At 49.0% G+C, this 20,983-nt stretch overlaps 1 protein-coding gene across 4 annotated transcripts in view; it reads left to right on the top strand.

Annotated features, from left to right (window-relative positions):
- Positions 1-20,983, top strand: part of LOC142839679 (unconventional myosin-Ib) — a 152,865-nt gene that overhangs the window by 24,115 nt on the left and 107,767 nt on the right. For all 4 annotated transcript variants that reach the window (XM_075955912.1, XM_075955911.1, XM_075955910.1 and 1 more), the window contains exon 2: positions 6,469-6,612. In XM_075955912.1, the coding sequence (XP_075812027.1) occupies positions 6,478-6,612 (135 nt within the window). In that variant the 5' untranslated portion in view covers positions 6,469-6,477. The remainder of the gene's footprint in view (positions 1-6,468; positions 6,613-20,983) is intronic.

The raw sequence follows: 20,983 nt of genomic DNA, 5'->3' as shown, positions 1-20,983 counted from the left end.
GGGGAAGAGTGGAGAGATCGCATGGCTGCCACTGTGCCCCAGCTGGTCGCGCAATGCCAGCATCTCAGCAGGATTCATCCTGGACATGCTTCTTGAACTGGATAGATGGGTATCTAATCCTTTACCCCCAGATGATATTCGGCGAGGACGGGAATTCCAGTTCTCAGTGCGTTGCTCCTATTAGATTCTGAACCATGTGGCCGTTTTGGGTTTGTCCTTTGCCTTTGTTTTGCCTTGAAGACTGGCTGAGAGTTATTTTGTTCATGAAGTTTTGCCTCATTGGCCCAGTTTCCTCACTTAAATGTGTTTTGCATGTCACTCTCAAAAGCCTCAGTGACTTCGTTGGAGCCTTGCGCTGCGTTTCCTGTCCTGTTGTCGGTGTTGTGATTCTTTTTAGAGAAATCACCAAAGTGGTTTGAAGTGGTTATCATTCTTCTGCCTCCTAATTGTGACCAGACTTACACGCGAGAGTGGCGCTGTCGAGAATCCCCTTTGCGCTGTGACTCCTGCCTTGGCGTTTTCCAACCGTATTTTCAGTAGACTTTGGGGGGATACCAAGGAATAAGACATGGCTCTTTGGCGGAAGAACTGGTTTTCTAGAAAAGACGCTGTCCGCAGGCAGGACCACTCTGCGTGGAGGTTATAGCTGGAGCCAGAGTCTATTAAGCAGGTTGCTACTGTTAGCAAGTCCCCTGTAGCTCTTGCCTCTGGGGCACCCTTCTGATGATGCTACAAGAGATGTGTTTTAAATGTCCTCTTTGAGTTACAGAGAGGGCTTCTGTGTTTTCCCACTCATAGCGCAGTTTGGTTTTGCCCCAGTGGCTGTTTCAGATTTAAAATGATGTGACTTAGTAATCTTGGTGCGCACTGAACTGTCAGCTCAGATTCGTCCACACTCTTTCAGTGCAGAAAGTGTTCATCGTTGCTGCCTGCGCTCCCCCTAAGAACTCAGTCCATCGTGGGGGCGGTAAGATGAGTCATCTTTTCTGTTAATTATTACTGTTGATTTTTTTTAATTTGAAATAACTTTATGTATTCCTGCTTTGATATCGAATGGTGGGATTCAGTGTTCTTCCGGTGGCTGACAGCTGGAGGGGGTGGCTGTCTTCATATTTTCAGCGGTCCCAGTTACAGCGTGTCTCACGGTCACAGTTACAGTGTGTCTCACGGTCACCACAGTTACAGTGTGTCTCACGGTCACAGTTAGTTACAGTGTGTCTCACGGTCCCAGTTACGGTGTGTCTCACGGTCACAGTTACGGTGTGTCTCACGGTCACCACAGTTACAGTGTGTCTCTCGGTCACAGTTACAGTGTGTCATGGTCACAGTTACAGTGTGTCTCACGGTCACAGTTACAGTGTGTCTCACGGTCACAGTTACAGTGTGTCTCATCGTCATCACAGTTACAGTGTGTCTCATCGTCACCACAGTTACAGTGTGTCTCACGGTCACCACAGTTACAGTGTGTCTCATCGTCATCACAGTTACAGTGTGTCTCATCGTCACCACAGTTACAGTGTGTCTCACGGTCACCACAGTTACAGTGTGTCTCACGGTCACAGTTACAGTGTGCCTCACGGTCCATAGCTTGGAATGTTTGTGGGCAATGGGGTAGAAGACTTTGTTGTACTGTTAGGTTACAATGGCCATGGGATGCTTTAGGATCCCATGCTGGGATTAAAGGCGTGTGCCACCGCTGCCTGGCTTGGATCAGTTTTTGTTTGTTGTTTGAGATACGGTGTTGCTGTGTGGTCCAACTCTAGATTGCCCGGCCTGAGCCTTGTTAGGACAGGAAATACCTGGCTTCGCATACACCTTATATTGCCTATACATAGGAAAATAAGATGCCCCAGACAAAATCATGTGTCTCTCTTCTGTGTGGCTAAAAACATGCCACCCACTGTTCTCTGAGAATGTCTCTTTTGTGCATCTGTCTTCCATGGCCTCCCAAGTGAGCACTGGGGAAAGACTTTGCCAGGCTTTCATCCTTTAACAGTTCTTGTGAGTTAGAAGTCTCTAGGGCTGGTTGTCAGCAAGGGTCAAACAATGGTATAATCAACAAGAGTTTGGCACTATTGTTCCTTAAAAATGTAGCTGTTTTGCAAGGTTAACTTGCTTCCATGGACTTGTAACACACACTGAAAATCCTGTCAAGCCTTAGGAACCTGACCTGAGAGTGTGTTGTTTGGCTGTGGCTCCTTCCCTACAGATAGTTGCCACTCTTGGTTGATAGTGGAAGAAACAGAGTCTGGTGGTATCTTCTGGTTCTTACCTCTTGGCAGTGGGAGGGCTTATCCCTTTCTCAGGAACCAAACAGTTGGCTTCGGCTTGACTGCTATAGGCAGCGAACAGAAAATTCTTGCCTTGCTGGCCTTTCATACAGGCCAGTGTCATGGACACATGGCTCTGGTATTCTGATTCCCCGAATTCAAATTCTCTAGCATTACAGCTACAAGATCTGAGTCCCCAGGGCATGCTCGGCTCAGCCTGTGGTTCCAGTAATAGATATCAAATATGATCTCTCTGGCCTAAAATGTGTACTTCCTGTGCCCTCCACCTCACACCGCATGGCCTAGCTCAGCTAGTTTGAGCCTTTGCTCTGGCACCAGTTGCTTGGATCCAATGTCAGATGCTCTCTGATGGCGATGGAAGATCCAACTCCGTGTCCTTCAACCATAAAGGGAGCTAAGGGACTCGCATCCCAGAAACCCTGAATGAGGTGCTGGGGACCTTAAGTGCAGTTTGATATAGAGGTTTGCGATGTCATTAGGATTCCATCACTAATCATTTTCAGTCATTTTCCTGCCTTGCCTCCTCCATGTGCCATTTCCTTCTGGAAGTGGCCTCTTCGATGAGAGCAGGGGTTGTTGAGCCAACCCAAGTGTCACGTCGTCAGTCCGGCAGAGGTGGACGGAACCGGTGCTGATATTACAGCCAGCATCGGATTTAATCAGTTACAGTGACTAGGAGGTGACGGGCTAGTGTTGTGTTGGTTGGTTTAATGTACATATGATATGTACTAATACCTGGAGTGCAGGGCAGAACAATAGATTTGTGTGAGAGTCTTTGGGAATGGAAACTGGATACAACACGCACACACACGTGCACACACACGCATGCATACACACACGCACACAAGCACACGCACACACACATGCATGCACGCACACAAACATGCACACACACGCACACAAACATGCACACACACGTGCACACACACGCATGCACACACACAAGCACACGTACGCACACAAACATGCACACACAAGCACATGCACGCATGCACACACACAAGCACACGCATGTACACACACAAGCACACACACACACACACACACATACCTTTGTTTGATATGCCCACACATCTTTGTGTATAACATAAAAAGTATTCCTGGTGCCTTACGTACAGTCTCATTTTTGCATGAAGCTGTGGAAATTCTTTTGATGGTTTCAGGAAACACTGAGTTAGCAAATGCTTCTGAGATTTGTTTCCATGGTTAGTCATAGCTCTGTCAGAGAGGATTTTTTTTTTTTTGGTGGAGCAAATATACCAGATGTTTTTATTAAGATCTCAAAGTGAGCTCAACCTATGCTAGAAGTCATGGTTCTAATTCTACTCACTTCAGTATGGGGAACAGTTTGTTTCTAAGGAGCCGGGGAAGCTCCCACCATATTCCCCGTGTCTTCTTTCTACCTTTGATGATAGAAGCCACCGTGATGACGTTTCATGTTCTCCAATTCCCAGACACTAAAATGACAAACTGTACTCGTAACTGAAGGACTCTTAGGTTAACGTTTCAGCTTGGATCGTTTTATCGGTATATATTATAGTTTGCAAACAGCGCGTTTTCAATTTTTGTCTGTTTTCTGAGTTGACCTGTACCTGCCTGGATGATGAAGTTGGGCCAGGACGTGGGAGCTGGCTGACAGGATTTCCTTGAGCTGTGTGGGCCGGTTGTAAGGGTGTGTCAGGTCTGGTCACCAGGGCAGGTTGGCCGCCTGATTACTGTCCCCTGCAGCCAGCTGCAGCGGTGTCTTTCCAGCTGCTTCTGTAAATAGCTTCCATCCAGCAGTCCCCCTGGGACAGAGTTCCTGGTCAGCCACCTTGTTTTACTTGCTGGTTTGAGGTGGTTATTTTTGAAACCGTTCTCAAGTTGACTTCTCCCTTAGTCCCCAATCTCTCTTCTCTCCTCCGCCAAATTAGATGTAATGCGTTTACAGACCTGGAGCGGTTTTTTTTTTTTGGCACCGCACGAGTCTGAGAACTTGAGATTTGATTTCAGCGTTAATTTATTTTGACAGAGTAGGGGCTCACAGTCTCCCGTGGACTGTCTCCTGGCTGCTGCTCCAGCCCTAGAAATGGCAGGTATCTCCCATCTGCTCCAGCTCTCTTCTGAAATGCAACGTGACCCACCCCAGTGCAGGAACCATTCCTTGTTCTCTGGAGGTTCTGTCTAGGTGGTGCTGGGGACTCGTTATTCCAGGGGTGGTTGACATGAGACTAAAGCATGTTAGTAAAACAATTAGTTTCTTTTCTCTTGAGTATTGAGTACTCACTCAATTCATATGTACTAGAGAAAGCCGTGATTCTTTCTTAGTCCCTTTTTCGGCTTTCTAGGATTCCCTTCCTTCTTTCCTTCCTTCCTTCCTTCCTTCCTTCCTTCCTTCCTTCCTTCCTTCCTTCCTTCCTTCCTTCCTTCCTTCCTTCCCTCCCTCCCTCCTTCCTGTCTTCCCTCCTTCCCTCTTTCCTGTCTTCCTTCCCTCCCTCCCTCCTGTTTTCCTTCCATCCCTCCCTCCTTCCTGTCCCCTCCCTCCCTTCCCTTCCTCCTTCCTTCCTTCCTTCCTTCCTTCCTTCCTTCCTTCCTTCCTTCCTTCCTTCCTTCCCCCCTTCTCCCTTCCCCCCTTCCTTACTCCCCCCCTCCGTCTCTCCCTCCCTTCCTTCCCATCTGTCTGTCTTTTCTGTGTCTCAGCATCATTTAAACTTGATTTCTGTGCTGGAAACACTTAGGACTGTCAGAGTGAGTTTATCTGAGGGGAAGAGTCGGTCAGACGTGCACACTTGTACAATAGACACTCCACACCCTTTCCCTTGTGAAGACCTTCGCAGGGACTTTAGTCCTCTTGGCAGCACAGAGATGGGGGCCGTGGTTGGCTTAGCTCTCCTCTGTGGTTGGCACCCTACATCCTGGGCATAGAATATGCTGCTGTTACAGGGCGCCTCTGTTTCCTCGGGGTAGCAATCCCTTCTGAGGTGAAGGAGAAATGGTATTTGGGTCTAGTCAGTCATTGTGGGTCAACTTGGTTTGGCTGTTAGGATGGCTAGTCAGGATGAGAATTGAGAATATGGAGATTTCCTTGGTTGGTTACATTGCCTAGGCAACCTCTGTTTACTTGTGGGCTGTACTCTTTGTGGAAAAGGTTTCCATGCTGGGATGAAACCTCTTCCCATAGCTATGGTGTCAGAGTAGCGATGGCATTCTTGTTTGTTTTTGAGACAGCCTCCCTGTATAGCTCTGGCTGTCCTGGAACTCGCTCTGTAGACCAGGCTGACCTCGAACTCACAGAGATCCCCCTGCCTCTGCCTCTTGGGATCAAGGGCATGCACCACTCTGCGGGGCACGCTACAGGATTCTTTAACACCACATACAAAACACTTGCCAGAAATCACAGGAGATTGAGCTTCGATTTTTCTTCTCATTAAAAAAAAAAAAAAACTTTTGTGTATGCGTGAGTGGCCTGATGAGAATGTGCCATGGCGTGGAGATCAGATAACCACCTTTTTGTCCTTAGATCCTGGGACTCAAACTCAGTGTCAGGCTTGTGGCAAATTCCTTTACCCAGGTGGCTTGCTGGCTCAATTTCCTCATGCAAATTTTTAGGATTAATATGTTTGGGGTGGGTACATACATGCCGTGGTATATGTGCACGGAAGGCAGAGGAGAAATTACAGATGTTGGTTCTCTCTTTCCACCGTGTGAGTTCCAGGCATTGGACTCAGGTCTGCAGGCTTGGTGACAAGTGCCCTTACCTGCTCAACTGTTGCTCTGGTTCCAGTTAGCTCCTATTAGCACGGAGTTAACGATGCTCTCTGTGGAGCTGTTGCGAGGACTAAGTCCATCACTGCATGCAGAGTTCTTTGGCATGGTGAGCAGGGTTACCGGCTTCGTTTCCAACACAGTGTCTCAGGCTAATACATTGCCAGTTAGTCTTGGGAAGCCGAGGTGTGACATCATCTTAGAGGAAGCAGGTTCAGGTATGGCCTAGGCTGCCTTGGCCTCTGCCTGGGAGGATGGACTCGGAAGAAGTTTGGCGGCAGGGAGGCATCATGGCAACGCCAGCTAGGTGGATCGTGGGGAGGGAGACGATGGCATTTTTTGTGGTAGGTGGGGGGGGATCATTTCTTGAGCCACACAGAACCCAGCCGAAAGAGTTTTGCGCATGGATTTGACACCTTCCCCTCTCTTCCAGCTGGAGACCATGGCCAAAATGGAGGTGAAGTCCTCACTCCTGGACAACATGATCGGCGTGGGAGACATGGTTCTTCTGGAACCGCTCAATGAGGAGACCTTCATCGGCAACCTCAAGAAGCGCTTCGACCACAACGAGATATATGTGAGTGCCTGCAGGCCCCCGTGGCTTTTAGGTCCCGGGCTTTGTGGCAGAGCTGGCTCTTACACCTCACACCCTCCTTTCTCTTGTTCCTAAGCGGTCAGGTTTTTCTTTTACGTCCTCAGAGAATTCGGAGTGTTTGCTAGCTTGGCGTAGGCGTCCCACTGACGAGTCAAGTGTTTCCCAGTGGTGTTTAAAAGTTGGCTGTGTGCCAGGTACTGCACGTGAGTGCCCCGTGTCAGTCCCCGCCTCAGAGGACATCAGCTCAGACAGTGTTGAGCCCCGTTGGTGTCTTGAATGCCTCTGGAAGAGTCTAGAACTCTGATCACTTAGATGCTCTTCACCAAGACCCGGCAGTGAGCTCCCAGAGAAGATGCAGCCTTCCTGATCCTTGCCCGTAGAGAGACTGCAGTAGGTCACTGATCAGCACATGTTCCCCGGAGACTGGAATTAGCATGGCCGCTCTAAGTATAACGGCAGGGACGGAATTACAGCCATGTTCTCTAGATGGATTAAAACACGAGTTAAAAAAATAGATCTATCTTCCGCGCTTGCGTGCGTGGACATAAAGGTGTGGTGTGAATTCAACCAACGAAGTGGGGTATTGATTTTCTATTGGTTTTTCTATGCCAGGGGCAGAGGTAGGATTGATAGATGTTTTGGCCTTGCTTCTGAGCTCTTTCCTTTAAGAAATGGGCTTCCGTGCATCCCAGTGAGCTGTATTATTGGGCCATGCGCCATTTTCTGTATCAGTGTGGGGGAGGATATAGAGATAAATAAAAGGAGAGACGTACAGGGGATAGCGAGAAAACGCCTCGACTTTTGTCGAACAAACTAAAATTTGTATCGAGTCATGGGCTTCACCGTTTCGTCACACGGCCTTGTTTCCGTGTGGTCGAAACTCCGAGTCCGTCTGGGCCTTTGTCGTATAGCATCCCGTGGATGACAGACAGGAGTCTGTTTCTCGTAATTCTAGAAAGTCCATGAGGAGAAAGGGCCGGCAGATTCAGAGTCGAGAGCTTCCCTTCTGGTTGATAGCTGCTTCTGTGTCCTCCCGGGGGGGGGGGGGGGGGGGGGAGCGAGAGGCTCCATAGGGCCACGGAGTTTACTGCATTCTTGTGGACCTGTCCACCCCCCCCCCCCCCCCGCCCCGCCAGAGGCTCCACCTCCGAACCTCCTCAAGCCCTAAAACTGCAGCTCTGAGTGTGGCCCCAGGGCAAGTCTGAGCGATTAAGTTCTGCACGAAATGAGTCGTCGCACGGACGATGAACTTCTCGTGTTCCTTGATTGACAGTGTAGGAAGTTGGGGGAAGTTTTATAGTAATGGGAGCCTTCTGAGTCCTGCTTTTAGGATGCCACTTTGATAACGGGGATGCAGAATCCAAGGATTAGTTCCGGTTCAGAGTTTATTTACAATGGTGATCCCAATGGAAAGGAGAAGGCGTTGAGTGGGCTGCAGGGCAGGGGAATGGCATTCTTTGGCTTGGCCTCCCCTCCCCTCCCCTCCCCTCCCCTCCCCTCCCCTGTGGGTACAGTACCCGCTTTCAGGTGGGAAAGCTTGGCCGTTCCGCAGCTTTAAAGTGTGGTCTGATAGCAAGTGAACGATGGCCTTTAAGCCTCGGTCTCCGAGATGAAGATAGGAGGAATCAATTATATCCTAACTAATGTTGCTGGTCATTTTTCTTTTTGGCACCGAGCAGCACAATTCACTTTCCGATGAACTGAAGACAGGAGAGCCGGGCTTTATGTGCTTTTGAATACCTGGTTTGTTGTGGCCACTGAAAACCAAAACAATGCCCCTCTTAACCAAATGCCAAACGTTAACATCCATGAGTCTTTAGTAGACAAAATGTCTGGGTCTCAGCATAATGTTATTTCCTAAACTATTACTGGAATGCCCTTTCTGGTTATAAGACAGAAGTAGAAAATTGACTTTTGATTGTAGATATTGACATTAGTTGATGTTTTCCACGGTGCTTGATGGCTACGCTACCTTCCACTGCAGCTTTAAACACGTCGTAGCCGACAAAGCAGTTTCTGTTCTCAGTGGGAAGGAAGCAGGTTCTAGAGTAACATGTGTAGCATGGTCCTGCTGTTTCAGTGGGCCTGGATTGATGAGAAAGGCTTGCTAACTGCATGCCGTGGGTGGAGCCCTGTGGGCACAGGGGAGAAATACTGTTAGCTCTCTATGTTGTCCTGCTTAAGGTAAACATGCATTGCTTTTGTAATAAAAAAAAAATACAAGAACTGCATGGTAGGCGCGGTCATGGTTGCTGGCCTCGAATGGCCAACCCAGGAGACCTATCCCTGGCTCTTATTTTGACAATATTCTTGCTTTCCTTTCCGACGTGGGTTCCTACAAAATGGTTTGACCTGCACGAAGCATTGCCTTGTTTTGTGTTACGTGTTGATTTTTCACTTTTTCTTTCTCAGAATAGATGTTGTGGTATCCTCCTTTAGCTTTGCTCTGTTCCTCGGGCAACCATTTGGGGCGCTCCATCCTGTATGTGTGTTAACACTGGGTTGACAAGGTGGCTGGGACCAGAAAGCCGGCCTAGACTTATAAAGTCTCAGTGTGGCCGCAATGTGAGCATAGTGTGGTATAGTCCTAGGGTAGGGGGCCTCTTGTTTTCCACCCTGCTGTTCCTCTCCCTTCCAGCCCCCCACCCCCATAGAGAAGGCCAGAGGGGTGTCTACCCTGACAGAGCTGTCTGAGAGGTGACTTGGCTCTGGCTGGGAGCTGCTCTAGAGTGATTGCAAACCCTAGCATTCTCTGGGTCATCAGTTAGTGGACTCCAGGGTGTGAGCGGGGATGAATAAGCAGCCCAACACCGTCAGCAACTCCGCGAGCGTGGACGAGAGATGGATGCTCAGAAAGCCCTAAAGTCACCGAGCGGCTGTGTTGCCAGTGCTGCCCTATAAGAGCTGTGCCCCATGGGAGGCATTTGCCATGCGTGTTAGTTACATGGGCATCCAACAGTGTGCTTCCCAGACCGTGAACTTCTGATGGCAGATAGGGGTGAATAGGGTTTTTTTTTGAGCATCTGAGGCAGAATTAAGTCTAGTTATGCAGCGGTTTTCACCAGCCTCGCTTCCAGAGTAGCTCAGGTTTCGTCTGTCAGCTGTGGGTTGATTTTGATGTACCACACTCCTTGCAATGCTGCAGTAGTATCATCTGAAGAGTGTTAACGCTCTTGTTTAAGTACCAACATGCTAGTTCATGTCTGTGACCCCCAGTAGCAACAGTGTTGGGGACTGGTCCAGCTGTGCTTCCCAGCGAGGGCTTTGGACTTGTGTGGTGGAGACAGGGGAGGAACAGGTAAGAGGAGATGAGGGAAGAATTGGATTGGCGGGGGTTCGAAGCATGCAGGGTCAGGGGCTGCTTGCTGTTATTCTCTCTTGGCAGAGTGCAGTTCAAGCTGGGACCAGCTGCAGGCCTTGCCTGTCTCCCAGGCTCAGTGTGGGGTCAGTGGCTGGGAAATGCTAGTTGTGACATTCCCAAGCTCTGCTGGTCTCTGTTCCTTCTGCCCTTTGTCAGCCCTTCCGGCCTCCCCACCCCCACCCTGGGCAAGCTTGCAGCAGGGGCAGGTTTCACGTGGGCTTTATTGTGATGGAGGGAGAGGCAGACCTGAGGTCAGACGGTTCTGTTTTTAGGGTGGCTGGTCAGGACTGTGGTCCTGTCCAGGAAGAGGAGACCGGCAATTTAAGTAAGAACCAGGAGGGCAGATTTGGAAGGTAGAGAGCCAAGGTGTCTGTCTGCTGACAGAAGTGTTTTGAGCATCCAGCACTAAATTTAGTTTGTTTTCTGTCTGAATTGTCAGGTCTGCATAAACAGGTCTGAATTAGTCCGGTTTCAAGATCTCATGTTAAACTAATTGCGCTTGTAGAAGTGAGAGCTTCGAAAATCTAGTACAAATTGTCTTCGCTTTTTGGGATGCGATCCCATGCTTTTGTACTGGATGTTTGGTTATTTTACAGAAATATTGCAAAAAATTATACTGGCTTACGTTTGTATATCTTGAGATTTCCCAAGCACTTTTCATTTAGACACAGGACGGTTCATGTTGTGTGGTGCTAACATACTTATGTGTGCCATAAATGATTTCTCTCTTTTTGTTACAAAAAAAATTGAGTTTCTCACCCTCATAGTGTATGTGCATCAGGAGTGCTTCCTGTGTATGTGTGTGTATCAGGAGTGTTCACTGTTTGTGTGCATCATGGTGCTCTGTGTGTGTGCATTAGGAGTGCTTCCTATGTGTGCATCAGGAGTGTTCCCTGTGTGTATCAGGAGTGTTCACTGTTTGTGTGCATCATGGTGCTCTGTGTGTGTGCATTAGGAGTGCTTCCTATGTGTGTATCAGGAGTGCTCCCTGTGTGTTTCAGGAGTGCTCCCTGTGTGTGTATCGGGAGTGCTCCCTGTGTGCATCAGGAGTGCTCCCTGTGTGTGTGTATCGGGAGTGCTCCCTGTGTGCATCAGGAGTGCTCCCTGTGTGTGTATCGGGAGTGCTCCCTGTGTGCATCAGGAGTGCTCCCTGTGTGTGTATCGGGAGTGCTCCCTTGTGTGTGCATCAGGAGTGCTCCCTGTGTGTGAGTGGCTTAGCTCAGGGTATTTCCAGGCTGGACTGAATGAAAATTTGACATTTGGACCTTTGATTTGTTAGCAGAGCTCAGAGCCAGCACCAAAGTCCAGCTTCATGTTGTTCTTATTACCTAACTGTCCTTTTGGTTTTTGTAATTTCAACATACCTTTTTTTAAAAGCCTTTAATTTTTTTTTATAAAAGTCATATGCTTTTGAAAAACATTTCAAGCAGCATCGAGCCATGTAACATGAAAATGTATTTAGTTATCTTGTGCCAGGTTTCCAGAAGCATTGGTTCAGAGACTTGTAAACTGTTCATGTAAGGAAGGATACTGTTTCTCTCCTAGAGCTGGAAACATGCATTCTTTTTCCTCAGAGATCCCAGCCCCGATGAGGTTCGAGGGGGGGCGGGATTAATCTTCAGTGCCCCTTCTCCTTCTGCCTAGACTAAACGGGGAAGGGAGGAGGAGGACCCAGAGCTGTTCTCAAGAGATGCTTGCACTGCCGTGTGTGGGAGTGGCTGGCTCCTAGAAAAGGCGGAGAGCAGATTGTGTGTGCTGTTGGGAGTTCAGAGTGGAGACCGGTCAGGAGGTTAGATAAAGCTGTGGTTGTGGTGATAAGGCACAGGGGGTTGTTGTGTCTGATTTGCGAGGACAACCTGTCTCTTGCACATTTTATGAGGACAGCCGGCTTTGATAATAATGTGTTGGTTCTTAACCTGTGCAAACTTTCATAAAACCTGCGTACCTGGCAAGTCTCTCCCACGCTGCTGCAGTGTGTGTGTGTGTGTGTGTGTGTGTGTATCTGCCAGTCTTAGGCAGTTATTCCAAGAGCAGGTATTCTTGAAATTTCTGTGTGATATTTATAAGCATTTAGCTCAAGTGTTGTGGTCACAGCCACACCTGGAGTTAGATTTGAGGCTATAAGGCCATCAGAAGAAAAGGCCTCTGTTAGAAGCGGTTTGCTGGACACCCCGGAGCAAAGACCTAACCCGAGGCCTGGCCCTGCTACTTTTGTCCGTGAGACCCAGGGAAAGTCCGTAAACTCCTGGAAAACTTTAAGTCCTTTATGTTTTAGCTCATACTTAGCATCTGTTCCATGGTCCCACAGTGGGTATGAGATGGAGCTGGGGTTTATAGCCAGGAAATCTAATGCCAGAGTGTTCGTGTGCTAATGACCTTCAGTTGATTTTTCCACCAACATCAAATGACCTCACTACTAGGAAAGCCTGTTTAGTGTGAAAAGTAGTTTCATGTGATACTGAAATTTGTAAAAGTTTTGGAATTCGGCGGCCTCAAAGTGACCTAGGTGAAGTCACAATCTGTGTTTTAGCCTTGTGTTGAGCGAGCACTCAGTGTACAGTGACGTGAACTTATTGGACACGGGGCGGGTTCTCAGCCATAGGTTATCATGGCATTGTCCTCATAAGCCAAAGCAAAGAGAATCAACCAAGATGATAATCAAGTGGCTCCCCCCTCCACGCCCCCGCAACCAAAAGCCAAAACCCAAAGCCGAGCCTAGAAGATCTCCAGGAAAGAACATTCATCATATGAAGTGGACAGCAAGTGATTGACAGCTCCTCATGGTCCTCCTTATGAGCACCAAGTAGAAGAAGCCGCTTGGCTTTGGGCTCATGGGGCCCCGTTCAGTTACACACCAATCTCCTCCTTCGTCTACAGGGCGGATGGATGTTAATGGTGATTTTAATCTTTAAAGAGAAGTTATTTTGTCTTTTGAACTTGACCCTAGAATAGGTGGGAGGTAACACACAGCGTGGCATCTTGGGAAAGATCTGGGCTTCGAGCAGACAGAACGAACTTTGGAATCGGAGTGACTCCCAGGAGCCAATATCAGGAATCGAGTACTTTCATCCGTGAAGTGGATACTTTGGTGCTTATCTTCCTGAGTTCCTACTCTGGAGACTGCCATGAACTAGGAGTGGAGTATATTGTAGGTGGAGTGGCTGTGTCCAGAATTTGGTTTTTTTTTTTTTTGTTTGTTTGTTTTGATTCCATTTTCTTTTGCTGTAACTGAATACTGTTTGTTTTTTCTTTTTTGATTAAGATGTTTTTGACAAATGATTCTGGTGGCTGATGGTTCAGACAGCATGGTATTGTTGTCCTAGTGAGGGTTCCTGACTGTGACAAGGTGGAGAAAGGTGTGATGGCAAATTCAGAGCTGATCCCATGGTGGGACAGGGAGGAGGAGGAGCAGAACTCTGGGACCTGGAGCTGATCCCATGGTGGGACAGGGAGGAGGAGAAGGAGGAGGACTCTCTAGGGCCTGGAGCTGATCCCATGGTGGGACAGGGAGGAGGAGAAGGAGGAGGACTCTCTAGGACCTGGAGCTGATCCCATGGTGGGACAGGGAGGAGGAGAAGGAGGAGGACTCTCTAGGGCCTGGAGCTGATCCCATGGTGGGACAGGGAGGAGTAGGAGGAAGAGCAGAACTCTGGGACCTGGAGCTGATCCCATGGTGGGACAGGGAGGAGGAGAAGGAGGAGGACTCTCTAGGACCTGGAGCTGATCCCATGGTGGGACAGGGAGGAGGAGGAGGAGGAGGACTCTAGGGCCTGGAGCTGATCCCATGGTGGGACAGGAAGGAGCAGGGAGGGATTACAGGGCCTGGTGATACTTTTTATAGCAACCCTCTCCAGGAAGTTACATCCTATGAGAGCTACATTAATCTCTTCGGAGGGTGGTGCCCCACCTCTTAATGGTGCCCCCCGACTTGACTCTCACATCTGGGGTGAAGCTTCTAGCATGTGGATTTAGGGGACACACTCTTTCCCACTCTCTTTCCTACCTCGCTCTCGTTTTTGCCTTCATTGCACAGACTTCATTTTTGCTCTATTTCCGTTTCCAGGTAACCATCTCACGCTATTTTCAGGACTTGTGGCAAACAGGGAGCCGAACAACTCAGGGTCACCCTGTACCCTAGTGAAGGGTTTTACTGGATCCGGAAAACAATATATATATATATATTTGGACAGTTCCTCCCTCCTTTCCGAGTTTGTCTCGGCGATGACATGGCAGCATTGCCTTGTCCTGCTAAATTAAAGGCAGCCTGGGGTGGTATTTTTAGCTGGTATTTAAGCGTGGCAGGGAATTCTTATATAGTTCTTTAATTTACGGTCTGAAATTGACTGACGGGTCAGGGCTGAAAGATTATAGTTGGTGAGGTAGGAATGTCTTAGGCTAGACCAGCAGGCCTAGATGTCATCTGCACCCACAGTTTGCTGGCCTCTTGGTGTATTTGTGGATGTCTGGTCTGAGGCCAGTGATTTAAGGCACCGGATAAAGTAATCAACGGAGATGAGTTCTTTTTTCAGATTGAAAAATACTGGAAAAATAAAAACAACAAGCAAGATGTGGCGTGGTGATGTCATGAGGATCGTGCGTGTTATGCCCAGATCACCGAGTGTCGTCGTTGCCCCCCCCAAAAAAAAGAACAACTAAGAGACCGAGTCCTGTATGTAAAAGAAGCAAAGAGCCTTTATTCTTATTCAAGTTTGGACTAGAACTCGGACTCTCTGGATTCTCCCAGAGTCCAGCGTATTCATATTGGCACAATCGGAGAGCCCCAGCTCAGTTCTGGTTGGGTTCTTATAATAGCAGAGGCTAGGGTGAGGGATTTCTAAGATTCAGGACCCCTGATTGGCTGACATTTGTCTAGGGGTATCCTGGTGAAAGATGATGGGTGTGTGCTGACAGGGGATCCTATCTACAATGTTTGGGACGTTAGGAATTACCTTTGGATGGTCTGTTCCTGGGTGGTGCCTGGGTGGTCTCAGTTTGTGGTCTTTCTTGGAACCAGGTATTGCCTTAGGGTAAACTGTTGAGACTCAGGCCTCTATTGACCTTGTCATGGCTGGGTCCTAGAGTGTGGGTCCTGAGGAAGTGGGTTTTGTGGTGGCGATGTCAAGAGGGATTGTGAGCGCCCTGCAGAAGTAGACTTCGTGGCCATGGTCATGTCATGAGGGATGTGAGCACCCTGGGGAAGCAGGCTTTGTGGCCATGGAGATGCCGTCAGGAATCGTGAGCACCCTGGGGAAGCAGGCTTCGTGGAAGTCTTTGAAACTGACTGACAGATGTGGTAGAAAAAGAAGCTAGCACGGGCGGAGAACTGGGCACATAACCGGTCTCTCGCGTCCTAATTTTCTTCTAGCTTTGTGACAGGTGTTTATGGGACTGTGGGCATACCGGATGTGTGCAGGCCAGTTGGCAAGGGCCTTGATGTACGTGTACCACTTCGGCTACATTATTTCAGCCTGCAAATCCAAGTTCTATACTTGTAAAAATAGGGTATAATTAGTGTTGTGTTTGTTTGTGTATGTGATACCTAATACATATAAGCAACACACACACACACACACACACACACAACCATGTTTACAAGAGTGGCGCTGTTAATACATACACTAGATTGCGTTTTTGTACCAGAGAGGTATTGACATCTGTTCTTGACCTCACATTTAGAATTTTGACTTAACACCATTTTGCACACTTTGAAATGGTGTAAGAAGCAACCAGAACATTTGCTAGACCACAGTGTGTCTTCTAATAAAACCCCAGAGACAAAGGATCTCTTCAGGAGAATTGGGGAAGTCACACAGATGTCCATTTAATAGCAGGGTGACGCATGATAGTTTGTGTCTTGTGATCAAATTCCCAGAATCCAAGACCTAAGAGGAGAGTGGCTTTCTCCTATGACCCGAGTTGCTCTTGTTCTGAGGATTCCAAGGACGTGCTCTGTGGCGTCATCTTAGCGTTAGCTTCCTTACGACTATCTCATGGGCTGTATGGTAACTTGGCCAGTTCCCGTATATAAAGACCATTTTGTGAAGTCTTCATGATTTTGGCGTTATAGGGCTGGGTGAATTTGGCTGAGGTCTAGGGGTTGGAGTCCTGGCTTGGCTGTTACACAGTGGCCAGCAGATTCCTAGTAGAGCCCTGTGGAATTTATACCACCATAATGGGTACTGTTTGTGGAATGTTTGCTGTGGGCTTAGTGCTTTGATACGTAATCTCACTTGGCACTCACATCTTCAAGGGGGAATTAGTAATAGTCTTCCTGTGTATACACATGAGGAAACCAGGACAGGGACAATGTAAAAATGTGCCTCGCTTTACACAAAACTGAAGACTTACCAGAAAACTTGGAGCTGCAGTTTACAGAACATTCCAAATGGATTTCAGATATAAGCAGCGGGAGATGATGGAGAGGCTGAGCTGAGGGCATAGATGCTGCAGTGTGGGTTCAAATGTGAGCACGTTCATCATCCAACCCCTTTGCCACACAGCAGCTCTGACTTCAGAGCTGCTCCTGTGCTAGCTGCCTTGAAACTCAGGACTCTACAGTCTAGTTCCCTTCCCTCCCTCCTTCCCGTCCCTCCTCCCCTCCCTCTCCATCCTCCCTTCCCCATCTCTCCTCCCTTCCCTCCCCATTCTTCCTTCCCTCTCCCATCCTCCCTTCCCATCCCTCCTCCCTTCCCTTGCCGTCCTCCCTTCCCTCTCCCATCCTCCCTTCCTCATTCCTCTCCCTTCCCTTCCCTCCTCCCTTTATATCCCTCCTCCCTTCCTATCTCTCCTCCCTTCCCTTGCCATCCTCCCTTCCCTCTCCCTCCTCCCTTCCCTCCCCATCCTCCCTTTCCTGTCCCTCCTCCTTGTGTTTTGCTGTGTAGCCCTGGCTAACCTTGAACTCCAGTTCTTTATATAGTCCAGGCTTGCCTCACACTTGTGGTTTTCAATCTGCCTTATACCTTCCAAGGCTGGCATGTATGCTTGTACCACAAGAGCAGTTAGCTCTGAACTACCGTTTTTCTGTCGAGAAGACTCAGTTTGTCTATGCAGTTCTGTGATGGGCTGAAGCCTCTTTAAAGTAAATAACACCCCAGATAGTCAAGTAAGCTTTGTCTGTTAATTGACAGTTTCCTGACGGGTATCTCTGATGTTGAGATGATTATTATGATTAATCTTTTCTGTGGAGATGAAAATGTTTTTCTTGTAACCCGAAGGCTGCCTTTCTTTCTAATCTGAAGTGGCTTCAGAAGCTGTCAGGGACAATGTAGGAACCCTCTGAGCCATGCTTCTTTCACCTCTGAAGCAGAAGTTGTTCAAAGCCAGGACTCAGGTCCATCACAGAACAGTATAAACAAACTGATTTTAATTGACTGTTGATAATGAGCAACACATTTATTAAGGGCCAATTTTATTTGAACATTATATTAAATATAAAATCCCCTCATTGTATCGAGATGAGTCTTCTATCCAGAAGACAACATTTGAAAGCTAACTGCTCTTGTGGTATAAGCCTAAATCCCAGCCTTAGAGGGTCTAAGGCAGATTGAAAACCATGAGTTTAAGGCAAGCCTGGACTACATAAAGAACTGGAGTTCAAGGCTAGCCTGGGCTACACAGCAGAAGGAAGGGAGGATGGAGAGGGAAGGGAGGATGGGGAGGGAAGGGAGGATAGAGAGGGAAGAGAGGAGGAATAGGAAAGGGAGAAGGAATAGGAAAGGGAGGAGGGGTGGGAAGGGAGAAGTGGTGGGGAAGGGAGGAGGACGGGAAGGGAGAATGGAGAGGAAGGGAGGAGGGATGGGAAGGGAGGATGGAAGAGGGAAGGGAGGGTGGAGAGGGAAGGGAGGAAGGGTGGGAAGGGAAGATGGAGAGGGATGGGGAAGGCAGGAGGAATGGGGAAGGGAGGAGGGATGGGAAGGAAGGAGGGACAGGAAGAGAGGATGGAGAGGGAAGCGGGGATGGAGAGGGAAGGAAGGAGGGACGGGAAGGAGGGAGGGAAGGGAACTAGACTGTAGAGTCCTGAGTTTCAAGGCAGCTAGCATAGGAACATCTCTGAAGTCAGAGCTGCTGTGTGGCCAAGGGGTTGGATGATGAATGTGCTCACATTTGAACCCACACCCGCAGCATCTATGCCCTCAGCTCAGCCTCTCCATCATCTCCCGCTGCTTATATCTGAAATCCATTTGGAATGTTCTGTAAACTGCAGCTCCAAGTTTTCTGGTAAGTCTTCAGTTTTGTGTAAAGCGAGGCACATTTTTTTTTAGCTTTTCCCAGTTTCCTCATGTGGATATACAGGGGGACGATTACTGATTCTCCCTTGAAGATCTGAGGATCAAATAAAATTATATATCCAAGCACCAAGCCCACAACAGGCGCATGGGCCTTCTGTAAATAGCGTGTATTATGGTATTATCAATGCTACGTGGCCCTGCTGGAATCTTCTGACCTCTGTGTAACAGCCGAGTCAGGACCCCAGCCCCGAGACCTCCGCTAAATCCATCCCTGCCTGTAGCGCCAGAGTTCCTGCGAGATCTCTTTAAAAGCTTGTGGGTGGCTGGTGCCTCCCCAGGTCATTGAGATGGTCTCTGAGGAGTGAGCTTTGCCAGGGCTCTTCTGGGAACAGCACACGTGGCCTGCCGCAAACTCTGGCTACAGAGGCTCTTCTCCCGGATTCTGAACCACCGGAGTCTGCAGAGGGAAGGCTGACAGGGACTGTCCTCCCGGAAAACTTCAGTTTTGCTGCAGGCACAAGGGGATACCCTCAGGTTGTGTTTGCTATTTGCAAGGCACGTGGTGGAAGTGCCAGAAGCATTGAAAACACGCAGCTGGGGCTGGTTTTGACTCAGGAATGTTTGCACATTCAGTGACATTTAATGTCTGCCCCGGAGAAGTGGGAGCGAAGCCTGGTGATTGACAGGGGTCCAGCCTTCCCTCTGCCCCTCCCTCCCTCTGTGTCACTTTTCCTCTCCTCTTGTCCTTCACCGACCTAGATGTTGAAGGCTGGTCGCACAGGGCTGTGACAGACAGGAGAGGAGCTTTTCATTGCCTCGTTGATGGGAGGTTGGCACCAATGGCGGACGGCGCTGTGGTTGGGAGGATGTGGACAATGAGCAGGGAGATGGAGGAAGCGGCTACTGGACAGTGAGCTTCTTTTGAGAGTTCGATGTTATAAGAAAAGGGCAGTGATAGCATTGAAGTTCAGATGTTCACTGGTGTAGATATGAGCTGCCCCATCGCTCCCCTGCCCCGAAGAGCTAAGCTTTATCCTGCAGGAGTTTGGAAAGCCCAAACCCAGAGCTGACTGTCAGTCCCCCCTCTTCCCCCAGCCAATCAGCTGCTTCCAGGACTACTTTCTGTGTTTCCGAGGAAGGGGCTTGTGACTGAGTATTTAATTATCCCTGCTGCTACCACGGGGATTTTGAAGCCTTGGCTTGTAGAACCTTGGAGGAAGGAGCCCGGCAGCATCAGGACAGCTGTCGTGGTTGAAGGCAAACCTTAGGGGTTCAAGGCTTAGGATGCAGACATGAAGGGGAGTGGGTGTAACCAGCCTGGCGGGGATGAGGTTTTTCTAGAGGGACGCAGGTGAGCTTTTGTTTGACCGTGAAAACAACTGTCCCCAAGAAATTGGAATGTCTCCAGGAGTCCCATGCTGGGAGGAGAAGGCTGAAGCTTGGTTTCAGAAGGAGGGAAGAACTTGTTTCCTGGAAGGAGACTTCACAGTGCCCTAAGAACTTGTCAGACAGCTCTGCAGGGGAGCTGGAAGCCCAAATAGTGGTGTGGGCTGGGCTGCTCCCTCACCTGGACCGTCTTCTATTACATAATAAATGAAGACCCCCACAGAGGGACACTGGGTGTGTGTGTGTGAGAGTGTGTGTGTGCACGCATCCGTGAGCGTGCATGCATCCGCGCGTGTGCGTGTATGGGTGCGTGTGCATGCGTGTGCACCAGTGAGTGAGTGTGTTTCCCACACTCTCTTCTCCCCCCCCCCCCAAGTCCCTTTCCTCCTTTTCACTATTGCTTGTTGTTTAATTGGCCTCTTGGGGGTACAGGTCAGATCCCACTAAGTCTGTTAACACCGGGAGTGCAGCAACTCTAATGATCGCTTCGGTGAGTGCGTCTTGTCCTGCTTGGCCCCTTTTCTGGTTTATTCAGGGATGCGGGAATGTCAGTTATTGGTGTGTCGTGGCAGACTGGTTTCAGAAATGGCTAAAGTGACAGTCTTCTTGGGTGACAGCTCTCTGGAGTAGAAATTTAGTCTGACTTCAGCTTTGTGTCCCTTCTGCTGGCCTCACCTGGGAGGACTCCCGTAACTTCAAGTATCTGGTGGCCTCAGTGGGGTTAATGGTGTGGACTGGCTCACTCACGTCCTATTTAATACTGGCTATAGGGCAGAACACATTGTCCCTCCTCCCCACCCATACGTCTCTGTGGATGGTTCAAGCTCGTTATATCAAGAGCACAGGTATAGGCACGTACCAGTCCCGCGTGGCTTTCCAATCTCTCTGCCTGGGTCGCATTTGCTAGTGTCTCATTGGTCCAAGTCCAGATTCAGAGACGTGGAAAATAAACACACACACACACAGACACACACCCCCGCCTTTGAAACACTCCGCTCATCCCATGGCGGGTGTGTGTACAGGTGAAAGACGGTTTTCTGGCCGTATTTGCAAGCAGCGCCCACAGTAGGGCAGGAAACCGAGGGGGAGTGGGTATCCTTTAAGACTTTGTTCCCTGGCAACGCATGGCCTACAGGCTTACTAAAACAGTGGCCGCTGTATACAGTGACTTTGGCGTCGCACGTCAACCCGAGGATAACGGGCAGTAGCGTCCACTTTAGTGCTCACTGGAGCTGGTGTGAGCCAGTTCTTCAGTTAAAGAGACTAAGCAACCTCAGTGGCAGGTCCTGTTCTTCACGACGGCCACCCAGCTCGGCACAGAAGCACAGCTTCTTCACTGTGCAGAAAAAGTTACGAATAAAAAGTAACTTGTGCATGT

Source organism: Microtus pennsylvanicus, chromosome 22 (assembly GCF_037038515.1).
Source record: "Microtus pennsylvanicus isolate mMicPen1 chromosome 22, mMicPen1.hap1, whole genome shotgun sequence".
In the NCBI taxonomy this organism is placed as follows: domain Eukaryota; kingdom Metazoa; phylum Chordata; class Mammalia; order Rodentia; family Cricetidae; genus Microtus; species Microtus pennsylvanicus.
Note: the sequence above shows the minus strand (reverse complement) of the source record. Positions and strands in the feature narration are given on the sequence as shown.